This window comes from Clupea harengus, chromosome 26 (genome assembly GCF_900700415.2).
Source record: "Clupea harengus chromosome 26, Ch_v2.0.2, whole genome shotgun sequence".
In the NCBI taxonomy this organism is placed as follows: domain Eukaryota; kingdom Metazoa; phylum Chordata; class Actinopteri; order Clupeiformes; family Clupeidae; genus Clupea; species Clupea harengus.
Genome location: NC_045177.1, coordinates 7,192,800 through 7,206,359, shown reverse-complemented (window position 1 = coordinate 7,206,359; position 13,560 = coordinate 7,192,800). Strand labels below are relative to the sequence as shown.

General features: G+C 43.9%; 1 protein-coding gene across 1 annotated transcript; it reads right to left on the bottom strand.

The window, feature by feature from the left end:
• Positions 1-155: 155 nt before the first annotated feature.
• On the bottom strand, positions 156-13,379 carry gga1 (golgi-associated, gamma adaptin ear containing, ARF binding protein 1). Its single transcript, XM_012842268.3, has 17 exons — positions 13,270-13,379; positions 12,139-12,223; positions 11,677-11,752; positions 10,954-11,052; positions 10,265-10,388; positions 9,883-9,983; positions 8,348-8,428; positions 7,811-7,945; positions 6,626-6,707; positions 6,165-6,275; positions 5,786-5,923; positions 5,563-5,639; positions 4,378-4,565; positions 3,758-3,993; positions 3,313-3,482; positions 2,592-2,702; positions 156-2,226 (listed from the first exon to the last, which is right to left on the bottom strand). Exons 1-17 carry the CDS (start codon positions 13,310-13,312, stop codon positions 2,116-2,118), a joined length of 1,968 nt encoding a protein of 655 aa, XP_012697722.2. The 5' UTR covers positions 13,313-13,379; the 3' UTR covers positions 156-2,115.
• Between the last annotated feature and the right edge of the window lie 181 nt (positions 13,380-13,560).

Below are 13,560 nucleotides of genomic sequence, written 5' to 3'. Positions count from 1 at the left end.
CCTAACAACACATGAGTTTCCATCGAATTACTACAGCAAATGTCAGTTCAGTAGCAGGAATAAGAGGATGGATATGACCATCCAGACACTTGGAAAGTCCACCAGAGGCTTCTCTCCCATCTGAATCTTGCATGCATAGAACACAAGGCTGCTTGTTTTAAACCCCCGAGAAAAAGAATAACTTTTATTTCCCTTAAATACATATTTGCACTACATTCTCTCCATTTTCCCTCCATAATGAATTTGCATCTTTGTATTTTTTTTTTTTTTGGCAAATGTACATAATTGCAATACCGATACTATTTACAAAGTCAGAACCGTGATGAGATAGTGAGGGGAGGGTGGTGAAGTGGGCGGGGAGGGTGGTGAAGTGGGCGGGCTGTGTGCACGTTGAGGGGGTGCAGGTGGGCGTATGGGGGTATTTGGAATGTGTTAGGTTGACTGCAAGAATGCCACGTTGCTATGGCAGCCAAGTGCCTCGGCATTCCTCCTCAGGCGGAAGCCATTCTACTCCCATTTACAGAGTACCTCATCTGTTCAGTCTCTCCTGGAGGGAAATCATTCATTCTCAGCCTCCCCAAGGCTGGGAAGACAGGCTCAACCAGACAAGGACAGAGCGGGGGGGGTTACAGTCAGAAGTGCAACATTACAATAGAATTCTCATCAGAATATTCCAGGGGAAGATCCAGAAAGCCAGCACATGTAGGATGGTTTGTTTTCCGAGGGTGATGAGAGTTCCAATTATTGGAGTTTTTTTTTCCTATTCTTTAGGATCTGGTATATTTACACACAGATTCTCAACCTTTCTTCCCTGGCCACGGGGCTCTGTATGATTAGTGTGTGAACACGATTACGTTCCCAACCAGAAATGACGAGGGGTAAAAAAAAAAAAAAACATAAATAATAAAAAAAACGACTGCAAACAGCTCTCTTCAAACTGGAATTCCAAACTCAAAGACTAAATGTGCGGCATGTATCTATAAAAAAAAAAAAAGGTAATAATAAAAAAAAAAGGACATGAAACCGAATCAGACGGGACCTAGAAATGCGAAAGAAACGTGTCAGATCAGGCACATACGGTAGATTTTCAAACAAGAATTCGGCATTGACGGCTCGCCTGGTCGAGCCCCAGGAGGGGGTGGGGCTCCCTTTGGGTGTCAACAGCAGTCAACCAGGGACGTGCAGGAGGTCAAAGGTTAGAACACAAAAAGGTTTGCATGATTCCCCCTTTAGTGTTCCTTCTGAAGACCCGGTGAGATTCTGCTGTGTTTTGTCTTTAAGGTGAATACTACATAATGTAGAAGAGTAACAAGAAGTCAGTATTTGGGAGGTCATGTGCAAAACAAAGTGCATAACAGACAGAACAAAAGAAGAAGAAAAAAGAAAAACAAATGAATAAAACACACAACAGCTGAAAACAATAAGCTTAACTTCAAGTCCTTGGTAAAGGGATAGTTTGGATTTCCTTTGTAGAAGACTGGATGCATATTATATCACAGTAACAGGGACATTATCCACTCACGGTTGTGTAGTGCGAAACCTCACTGGCTCCACTATGCATGTCTGCCACTGTGCAACTGGTAAAACTGAGACGACTGAAGGCTTCATTTCATTCTATAGTAGATGACGACACGGATGAGTAAATGCTGGACATAAATGCAAACAATCCCACATACACTCATACACACACACACACACACACACACACACACACACACACACAAATTCATGCACACACATGTTCTGTTTAAAAAGGCCCAACTTAATTGCTCGGAAGTCAAAGCAATGGGGGTGTTGTTGTTGTTGTTGTTGTTGTTGTAGTCGGTTACATTTCCACACAGCTAAATCAAGTACAGTGTTCAAGCAGAGGAACATGGCTGATTTCATGACCGTCAATCATTTGGAATGATTCAAAAGAAAAGAAAGAAACAGACACACTAGATAGACAGACAGATAGGCTTGAGGCAGAGCCAAAGAGTCCGCTGTGGGCAATGAAAACGGACTGCAGATTCAAAAAGCAGGACCATCGACAAGAATATTGTATCAAGTTCACGCCATCAGGCAAGAGCAGTAGGAAGCAGAAGGGGTCGTCAAACGGGAAGCAGGTCCGTCCTCCTAAAGGTCCCCCCAGTTCTCTGGGGGTGGAAACTGTTCAACGTCCCCAGACTCATCATGTGATTCTTCTCCTAGATCGAAGGTGAGCTTGTACCGCAATCGCACTTTCTCCTGCAAGATAAAACCAGATACATCACTGTAAACGCATCACGATGAAGACGCCCATGAATTATTTCACATCTGACACTGGTAAACAAATGCTTTAATTTAGAAGTAATGTCAATAATGAATTGGGATATATATATATATATACACAGAAGACAGCTGTTATAACAGCTATGCCCCTCAGAATCTGATGTCTTCAAACTGGACGTCAACATAAGAAAAAGCTCCGACAGGGAAACTAGCTTTGGCAGGCAGCAAACTGGCAGACACACGAATAGATCATTCCGTTCGTTCCCTGAGTCACCGGTTGTGCCGTTATGACGGTCATGTGCCGGACAGTCATTCCACCCTGTGCCCCAGCTCTGCCTTACCTTGTGGGGGTTAGCCAGCAGCAGGACTTGGGTGATGGCGGCGGGGGGGAGGATGGGGTTGAAGGCGGGCAGCTCCGTGCCCGATGGGGGCTGCAGCTTCACCCTCATAGTCTGTGGAATGAGAGCGAGAGAGAGAGAGAACATTCATGAACACGTGGGTCCCCGTCACGCCCTCACCAAAGCCAGGGCTTTTATTTAAGGCGACAGTACTGGGCCTGGAAATGGTGCTTCAGGAAAAGCAGGATTGAAGCGGGAGTGTGACTTACAGAACCAGAAAGACGAGACAAAATACTAGACACTTCCAGGATGTGAGAGAGAGAGATACTCTACATTCCAGCTCAAGCTCACTGTGCTCAGTCTTATGTTCCTCTGTGGCGTGTGATGTTTTGATGTGCCCGCCCCTTTATCAAACAAAACATGATAGGCTAAATAAATAAATTTTGATTGAAATCCAGCTAGAAAATGACCTGGTGTTTTTTTTTTTTTAATTCTTTTTTTAAACCCCTCACTCGTCCTTTTGCCTACAATGCTACATTTCTGGTAGTCAGAATTGTCCAGGGAAATTTACTTCCCGATTATCAATCGTCAGTGTTGACACAAATTCACTGCACCAATTCAAATTTCACAGCTGGGAGCAATAGGTGGACTGGGCGGCCTCAGACTGGAGAGTTGGGCTCTGCACAAGATGGAGTGAGTGCGGGCGGGTCAGACGAGTACGTACCTTGGGGACGGCCGACTGGAGGCGAATGTTGGTGATGGGTATGGGGGCGGAGGACAGCATGGAGATGATGACCACTAGCACGTCCGGCCGTGACGGGGGACTGTCCCGTGCGTAGTGAAATAACACCCGCAAACTGTGTTTGTCAAATATCGTCACAGGCAACATGCTACCTAAAAGCATACAAGAACGTGTGTGAGAGAGAGAGGGAGGGGGAGGGGGGAGAGAGAGAGGTCAGTTTTACTTACAGCAATAGGTTTAAGTTTGCATTAAGTTTACAATAACTAAGTGACACAATAACTAAGTGACAAAAATAACTAACTGACAACAATAACTAACTGACACAAGTTGATCCATCTGAGTCTGACAGTCCACTTGTGTTGTTTTGTAACATTGATACCATCCACATAAGACCCAAAGTGTAAATGCTTTAGACCGATCATCTTACTGGGTTTGATGGACTCCAAGGGAACAATCACATTAGCTAAGGAAATGTCATTCTGGGGAGAAGAGCTAGTGGTCAAGCCTAGCGAGGGAGCTCCAATGCCAGCCTGAGAGTCCAGGAGAGTCCCAGGCTGCTCGGAGGCCAGGGTCAGGATGGGACTGGGCGTCGGGCTGGGGTTTGTGGTGGTCTTGGTCTGAAGGTCGCGGAGTGTGGGTCTGGAGTGAGACTGAAGTTTGTCCCTTTAAGAAAAAGACAAAGAAACATCTCTTAATTCTATCCTATTTCATTTCAATATACATACACACATATACAATATACATATACACATACAACACCTAACTGAGAACATTTGCAATACCCTGATAATCTATGAGGTCAAATCAAGCAATTCTGGTCAGAGAGGCAGATACTCCTCCTGAGAGTGGCATTTGTGCTTCACTTTAGTTTGTACCCCTAATCTGATCTGCAAATGCCTGCAAGGCTTGGCTAGCTGAACCTGGTATTATTTTAAGGCTAAGAATACCAAACTACACTGCAGCCAAGACAAAGGGCCTTGCAGACCAGCACTAAGACTAGACAGAGGCTCTCCTGCTCTATGATAACAGATGCACAGGAGCCATTACCATTTCACCTGCTGGCTCTCTGGGGGAAGGGACTGCTGCAGCAGCGTCTTGCCCAGCAGGTCCAGCTCATCCAGGGCCCTCGAGGCAAGCGGGGCCACGGTCGCTGGGGCTGCAGGTGCTGCCGTCACCGATGGCAACAGCACCGCTGCAGGCGCCACCGGAGCAGGTGTTTCGACACTATCAGAGGACTGGAGAATGAAAGGTAAAAGCCATCTGGTTATGGTGAAAGTCTTCTGAAAGTACATTTATATTCAGCACAAACTGTATGTTTTACTGACAATGTACAAATGTACTCCTTTTATGTTATAACAACATAAATCCATTGATATTTATCAGGTAAAAATCAGATGTATCCTTAAAAAATGTTATGTGCAACTAGTGCTGTCAGTTTAACGCGTTGTTAACGGCGTTAACGCAAACCCATTTTAACGCCGTTAATTTTTTTATCGCGAGATTAACGCGATTTTTTTTTTATAATAATTTTTTTCTTTTTTTTAGATTAACGTTCTTTTTGGCCTCGCAAACTGTGTATTAGGCTAACGTTACGGTTTGAGTGAATGGTGAGCGCGATACGGCGAAATGGATGATAAAAAGCTTCTGAATGGAAAGTTTACTTTTAAAAGTACTGTTGTGCAAAAGAAGCCAACTTTACCGTTGTCTGAAAATGTCAACAGGCAGCTGGCTGAAAGCAAAGAAGTAGTAGGCTTACCTTTTATTGGTAACCTAACTGTTACGGTTCATTGTTTCTGAAATAAGAGGCCTGACTGCTATGTTCCCAGCAAACTTGAAAAAAAGAAAATATTAAGCCATGGTTTAACTGCACTATAGGCCTTGTTTACCTGAAATGTGCACTTTATAATTTTATTTTGTACCGCCCTGTTTGGCAATCTTGGTTTTCAATAAAATAAAACATTTGCTTAAAGCAAGCCAATCCACTTTTCCATGTTGATTAGGGCATTAAAATAAAAATAAAATGATGGAAAAAATGAATAAACGAAGGGACATTTAGAATAGATACAAATTTGAGATTAATCGCGATTAATTTTTAGTTAACTATGACATAAATGCGATTAATCGCGATTAAATATTTTAATCGTTTGACAGCACTATGTGCAACGTTTGCTGCATACTACACCGCATTACTGCTGTACTGTGTGTGTGACTGTGTCCAAGTCCTGTTCTCACCTGAAAAGAGTTCCATGTTGTGGCATCCCCAGACTGGGAAGCCAGGTTAGAGATTGCAGGGGCAACATCAGTCAAACCTGATGAAACAAAGTGGACAATCCATTTTAAAAAAAAAAGTCAAACCCTGGTGCCACTTTATGCTGAGTGTAAATGTCACATGCTGCTGTATCTGTCTAATGTCCCTGGCAGGGAAGGGGGTCAGCCAGACGTCGATGGCGGTTACCTAGCGACATGAGCTCATCATCCAGCAGGCTCATGCCAATTTCCTGTGAGGGGGTGGGCTGAGAGGGGAATTCTGGGACAGTCGGAGCAGAGGGTGAAGTGTCAAGGCCTGACAGGTCCAGCAGAGCAGTGCTACTTCCTGTATGGGGGGGGGGGGGTCACGACAACAAGATCCTCAGTGTCACTACGGTTATAACAGAATACAATTATCTGTAGATCATCAAACCCATGATCATCAACAGACACAAAACCAGATACTTCATTGCTTGGTATTTAGGATATAATAGGGGATATATTTAATATTATATATTTAAGGGTCAACACAAATCTCAATAGCTTTGGATGTGAAGGTCAGGCTCAATGAGGGATGGGACCCTGACCTGTGAGCTGAGGCATGGTGGAGCTGTCCCCGTTGACCTCCTCACCCTTCACCAGCTGCCTGTAGAGGTTGATCACCTGGGTCAGGCTGTCATTGGCCTGCAGGATCTCCGCTGCAAAGGACAACCAGAGCAATCAGATACTAACAGTCACATCATAATAGCATTCAGATATACCTCATCATAGCATTCAGATATACCTCATCATAGCATTCAGATACACCTCCTCACAGATACACCTCCTCACAGATACACCTCATCTTAATCATATCAACATGAAGGGACTTCCATTATTTCCAATAATGCTTCTTAAATACTGCTTAAATTCTATCACCACCTCTTACTGGGAGTAGATTGCAAGTCCCAATGTCAAAATAAGAACTGAACTTTACCAAAGTGTCCTACTTTTTGATTTTATTCAAGATTTGTTTTAGACCCCGAAAGTTAGGAATGCTGGTCCTTACCTAAGGCCTCGTCATTGTCCTCTGTGTCGCTGGCTAGACGGAACAGTGTGGGCCTCATCTTCTCACAGCGCTGGTACAAGTCCTACACACACACACACACACACACACACACACACACACACACACACACACACACACACACACACACACACACACACACACACACACACACACACACACACACACACACACACACACACACACACACACACACACAGGAAGTGAAACGGATGCTCTAGCTAAAATTTACACATGCACTTAATGCTGTGCCAATAACACAAATAAACAAGCTCTACCACAAAACACACACACACTTCCTCATTAGACATGCACTTTCATCCTGTTCACACTTGCATCATGGGAATTAACTTGCTCAAGCCACCACTCTCTACTGAGTGGGGCAAGATCATAAATGAAACAACTGTCATATTTAAACACAAGCACAAAAACAGGATACCACGTACACCCATTGAAAAACAGGATTTTCTGTGCGTCAGCACAAACAAGTTACAGCCGCTGGCGAGCGTCAACACCTCCGTTTGGGGCCCTCTTCTTAACAAGCAAATCATGACTTTTAACGGCATAATAAAAGGAGCCGAGTCGCTACAGGAGCGCTTTAATGATGGAGCTGCCTGGGCTTTGATTTCACTTGTCGCTAATTATCTGGTGGCTTCACACAGACGATTACTAACTGTTTCTATGGGAACTCTGACCCCAGGGCCAGTATTGAGCGCACTGCGGATGCGAGTAGCTGTTGGTGCTGAGGTAATTGGTACCGATGTGTGTTTAGATGTATGCGTGGTGTGTGTTGGCACAGCGTGTCGACCGTGTGTAATGTCTGTGTGATTTTTGTTCGTGGGAGAGTCCTGAGTTTGTGTTTGTGCGTGCGCTTGTGTGTGTGTGTGTGCGTGCACTTGTGTGTTGTGTTGTCTGATATTTGTTTGTAGGAGATTTATGCGAGTCTGTGTGTGTGATGTCCAGTCCATGCAACTTCTGTGTCTGTGTGTGTGTGTCATTGTAATTTGTGTGTGTTTGTGTGGGTTTGTGTGTGTGTGTGTTGTCTATGCAATTTGTGTGTGTGTGTGTGTGTGTGTGTGTGTGTGTGTATGTGTATGTGTATGTGTGTGTGTGTGTGTGTGTGTGTGTGTATGTGTATGTGTGTGGCCATCATTAGCCTCTGCCAACCTTGATCAGCTCCTCGTTGTTCTCGACGCTCTCCTTGCTGTAGTCTCCCAGGAGCTGGGTCAGCAGCCCCACGCTCTCCTTCACCTCCTGGATGGCGTTCACCCGCTTGGACACCTTCTCCATCCGCTTCTGGTCCTGAGCAAGGGCCAGAACAATGAATGAACACACACACACACACCAACAGGAAGTGAAACGGATGCTCTAGCTAACATTTACACATGCACTTAATGCTGTGCCAATAACACAAATAAACAAGCTCTACCACAAAACAAACGTAAGCCATCACGCATGTTTAGTCCTTGGGGTGAAACATTATTGTACTAATTGCCATTCACTGCACACAAACATCCTGGACTGGGCAGCTTTAATGTGAGAAAATCAGAGGGTGACCATTCTTAAAGACAATACAACAATGTAACAAGGACCAGGGGGGGCAACAATGGGTTAATACAGACACACACACACACACACACACACCTATGCACAAACACACAGCATGGGGCCTACACAGAACAAGCAGTAGCTACAGCCACTTACTTCCTGCACCATTTCCTTGATGAGTTTGTTGGCGGCCCGCAGGTCCTCGGGGTGAGTGCTGTTCAACAGGCGCGCCAGCATCTACAGAGAAGGGGGGGAAGCAGGAAATGAGTGGGGTCGGGATCGAGGGGGCCAAAAATGAGGCTCCCAGCAACACGAGGTTGGTGACCTCGTCTCAGCACAAGAATAACTTTACATGACACCCTTGAACTGCGAGTGCAACCAGTGTTTACACTTTGAGGTAGAAGGTAGAACTGGAATACACAAAACACAGCTTAAATAATAAGCACTGTTCATATACAGTACATCCGAGCATAAAACGGAAGGCTCGACGAACACCTCTGGTCTTTATCTGTTCCCAATACAAAGTAGCTGGCGATCGGGTTTTAAGATACGTGATGAAGAGAGTGCTTGAAACACTGACACTTTGTAGATCACATCAAGATCAAGTCAAGTGTCAAATTACAGCCACACTGCCTCAGTAGCCAGCCTGCCTATTGGGATTTCGTAGGGCAAACGCAGCCAGCAGTATGTGGGCTAAAATAACGACCAGGTCTATAGAGAAGGTAGGGGAAACAAAAGGATGCTTGTCATATTGTATCAAATGTCATTTATCGATTCCATTATCAAATTAGGCATGTATTCAATGAGCTTCAACCCTACAGGGAGGCTGTTAATGAAATCAAATGCTTTTCAGGCACACAGTATGGCACTGAAGACCTTGGTAAGAAGTTGACATCTATATCTTCCTCTAACACTTTTGACGTATTACATCTTTAAAAACTTGCACTAGAAACAGTCACGGCATAATACTGTGAGGCCTTAAAGCAACACTATGAAGGAATTGACTATATGTTGGTGTGTGTTTTTGTAGACAACTAGTTCATCATCAAATTCATTTTGATGGCGTACGGTCATGTGAAGGGCAGATAAACACACCTGTCATTCCCACCCGCCGCCCACACTATGCCCTATGTAGTTCTGTGGTCCAGGATGGACCACCCTGCGAAAATGTAACTGGTTGCATCACCAACTACATCGCCAAAAGACCCCAGCTTGCACGACAGCAAGCCTATATCCGTGCCCACTCAGCTGTGGTTGCCGCTTGCCAGGTTTCTGCGTGCCTTTTGGCTAGTTAACCCGCTAGTTGTTGACCAAAACTCCTTTCTGCTGCTTTAAGTGATTCCCAAGACATACAGTGGAAACCCATGACACCGTTACGAGCGACGCGATATTCTGATCCCATGCATTTCAACGGGAGCCAATCCATTGTGACGTAGACCACCTTTTTGGGCGACGCGACCGATAAAAGTTGAAAAATGTTGAATCCTATGCAAATGAGGAGCGATTTTTCCCGCAGCGGCCAATCAGAATGTTTGGTGTCGTCTCTGACAGTTTGAAAATGCTATTTCCACACGTTACAACACGCCCACTCAAAGTGATGGAAGCGTATCGCGTCGCTGTCATGGGTTTCCACCGATACTGTTGGCAAATTAGAAGTCTCCACCTATTTCCAGCGCTTGAGCACCCCTTACCTTTGACTTCTCCTCATCCTCAAAGATGGCGTTCTTAGGTCTGGCTGCTGGTAGTGGGAGGGGTCCGTCATCAGGAAGTGCAGGGTCCTGCTTCACAATGCCTGGAAAGGAAAATGGGTTTCCAGCCACTTAGAGCACACTTCTGCAAGTCTTTGTTCCCATTTAGTTATGTTACATGTACACATAAATGCATAAACACATGCGCATTCATTCAAATACTTCTAACTGAAATGTGCTTCTACACATTTTTTTCCATCTAATACAGAAGCAGATTTTTGTCAGCCCATCTGCCGTACTGGCCTTTTACTCCAGACATTCAACCATGAATAAGCTGCCCTTCTTATCGCACACGCTCAGTTAATTACCACAGCGCTAAGCTCACCTTGCTTCTTCAGCATCTGATAAGCATCAGAGATTTTAGTCTCCTCTGGCAGTGTCAAGGTCCAGCTGAACATGACCTCCAGCACTTTCTTCTTCACGGGTTCTGGGGCACGCGAGCCTAAATACTAAACAGTTGGAAACAAAACAAAAGACTTCAAGCTCAGATATAGGCACAGGGGCCAAATAGCTCAGACACTGCAAAGCGCAACAATATATCATTTTGTCATTTGATATCCGCCATTTCCTTGGCTAGAACTCTAGAAAGAAATGAATTCCTTTGCACTGAGATGGAATATAAACATCAGCAGTCAGACACAAACCCTCCTCATTGGCAATGAATGCACAGAGTGCCATGACTGGATAACATGACTGATGCTGGCAGCACACCTCTTTCATGACCTCTGATTGGTGCAATGATCATCCCTCTTGTAAGCTCAACTGCAAAATGATCATCAAGGGATTTTCTGTATCTTCACTGCATTTTCAAATTCAAGGCTTGTCAGCTGAGAGCCAAGTGTCTTCTGGTGTTAAACCTCACATCTCATAAATGAACAACACTCATTTCGACTTGCAGACTGGTTAAGAAACACGGGTGTTGTTGAGATAGGTAAACCTAGACAACCAAGCACACGGACAGAGGACCATGTTTTCCTGTGAACATTAAGCCAAAGAGGATGCAGAGGTGGGTACCTTGGGAGAGACTACTTTGATGAGTTCGTTCAGGAAGCGGAACTTCCCCACCTCACTATGGAACCTTTTCCCACAGCTCTTCATGCATGTTTCTAGAACCTATAGGAATAAAGTTGCAGATTAAGAAGTCTATTCCAGAATGATGTTGGCCTTACTGCTTTTAACACTTGACTTGTCATAGAAAGTGCTGCATTTTACCTCATTAGAAATTATAGTATATTATTGACTAAAATCAGACAACAAATAGCAGTATGGGAACAATAAAGTATAAGCACATTAAGGACTAATTAAATAAAATACACAAAAGACAATGAGGGTAGAACAATAAGACAAAAACACATGAAAAAACTAACAGACAATAAACATATAATAAACTTAAGAACCAAAGCAGTTCATATTAGTTAATAAGAAAGTAATAGAGAGAAGAGCTTTTCAAAATTGTGCCGAGAGACTCTTTGACCCTAAAATAAATCTGACTCCTTCAGCACACCACAGCTAAAAGTTGACTTTCTGCATTTTAGTTGAGCTGCACGGTTGAGTCACTAACCATGTCACTTCTGCCTCAGGGGCAGAACGTTTTCCATCAGTCAAAATACTGTCACGGTCACACTAGGTTGGCCTAATTGTCATTGTCAAAAAAACAATAGACCTTTAACTCTTCCAGACCTTCTAATCTATGAAACACTACTGCACCTCGTCTAGGTCCAGCTATAACAATCTTACCATTAGTGCTTGCATGGCTTCCCACTCCTGGGGCGACTGGATCTTGTGGGCCAGAAGCCTGGTGGCCAGCTGAGGACTGTAGAAAAGGCAGGAGTCACGCAAAGGACACTGGGTAAAGAGTGGGTCTGAGGCTGCACTGTATCTGCTTGTGGGCTGCACTCGAAGCCACTTTAAAACCCCTTTTATACTTGACAGAGAGGACTCTAATAAAACTTTAAAATGCTTGGTGACAATCTAGGTCGTTTCCTTGCCTGTGGCCTTGTACAAAGAATTCTGTATTGTAAACAAAACTGATTACGGCATGCACCATGCCAGCCACTTAACTAGCACATCTTCTACAGAAAGCAACATCTGCATTGCTGTTATGCCAACTGTGACTGTTTTCAGCCTGGCAGGATTCCCAATATGATTATTGGTGCGATAGAGTAAAGCATTGCTCTCACTGAATATACGCAGACTCACCCGTCAGGTTCATTATTCAGTCGTTCACAGAAAGCTTGAATGCTCTCCCAGTCAGTCTCTCTGTTGAGTGGGTTCGTAGCTTTGTCTAAAGAATGTTTGATACATAAGAACAACAAAACTATATGTGAAACAGGTAACGTGCAGTGTGAACTGGAGAAGCATTGGCCTGCTTCTTCAGTTTTTCTAACATGAAAAGGTGACTATGACAGTAAAGCCGAAACACTTTCACGCAGTAAACTGGGCTGTATTTGTGTTTGTTAAACGGGTAAATGATATTAGACCTGGGAACTACTGCTTTCCTGTTTGCAGATACTATGATAACAGTGTAGCGAAAACGGTCGTCAATGCAGTACTCAACATTATAACAACGGAATGACTGACTAGAAGAAAAGATGAGACAATAAATACGGTAACACTGTCAGAAAGTAAATGTTTACATTATTGAATATTGCAACTTTAAAGAGCTCTGTGCCAATGGTACAATGTTAACCATACGACTTTAAAGGAACTGAAATAACTCATCTTTAAATAAACACCTAGAATGGTTAATTCAACATCCTCATATTAGCATAAGCTAACATTAATCAGATGTTATTTTCCGTCATACAATTTTACTGTTAGTATTGTATTTTCAACCAATTTTGATGATTAGCGTTGCTGTTAGCATTATCTCGTCAACTTTAGCTACAAGTGACTCCTCCCAATTCTCCACACTGACACATAAGCTAGACACTGGCTAAGCATTTAACGTTAGCTAAAAGGCTAGCTGTCCTCCACGGTTACTTGCAACGGTCTACCCGGTACTGCTTGAGTAATGCCCCATAAAACAAATTAGAGGACCTTCTCAACAAAGTGCATTTCAGACGTTGATAACATGCGATTAACTATACTCCTACGAATTTAATCTGTGGAGAGGTGATGGTTTTGTTTGACAACACAGCTCGCTAGCATTACCGATGAATGTACCGTTAACGTAGCACTTTGAGGTTGCATGCCACTATGGAGGAAGTAACCTGTCTGTAGACAGACTAACACAGACATAATACAGCCCTAACGTGGCGGTAAAGTTAATGTCAATCATGAGAAAAGTTTTTTGTGCAATCGCAAGGGTAAAAACTCCGTATGACTCACTGATGCGAGACTCCAAGCTCCCCTCGTCTGGCGGCGCCGCCATCTTTCGGGGATTCCTTCGGCAGGTCGACAGTCTCGCGATGATTGCTGGACTCGGATCTTACGCAATGGTGGTTTCATGAACTTTCTTTAGATGATAGAAAAGAAAATGTTATGTTAGATATGTTCTGTGTTGATAAAGACACATGTCGTCAAGAGGATAATTGTTCCCAGAGAAAATTGTCCGTATCCCACATTGAAAATTGAAATACACCTCTTGCATATATCAGATTTTCATGACACACTGGCATA

Excerpts from the sequence above, each read along its gene's own strand:
- gga1 (XM_012842268.3), bottom strand. The coding sequence starts at position 13,312 with ATGGCGGCGCCGCCAGACGAGGGGAGCTTGGAGTCTCGCATCA. Across the intron at positions 11,053-11,676 it reads AAGCCATGCAAGCACTAATG|GTTCTAGAAACATGCATGAA; the intron begins GTAAGATTGTTA and ends TTATTCCTATAG. Across the intron at positions 6,276-6,625 it reads GGACAATGACGAGGCCTTAG|CGGAGATCCTGCAGGCCAAT; the intron begins GTAAGGACCAGC and ends TGTCCTTTGCAG.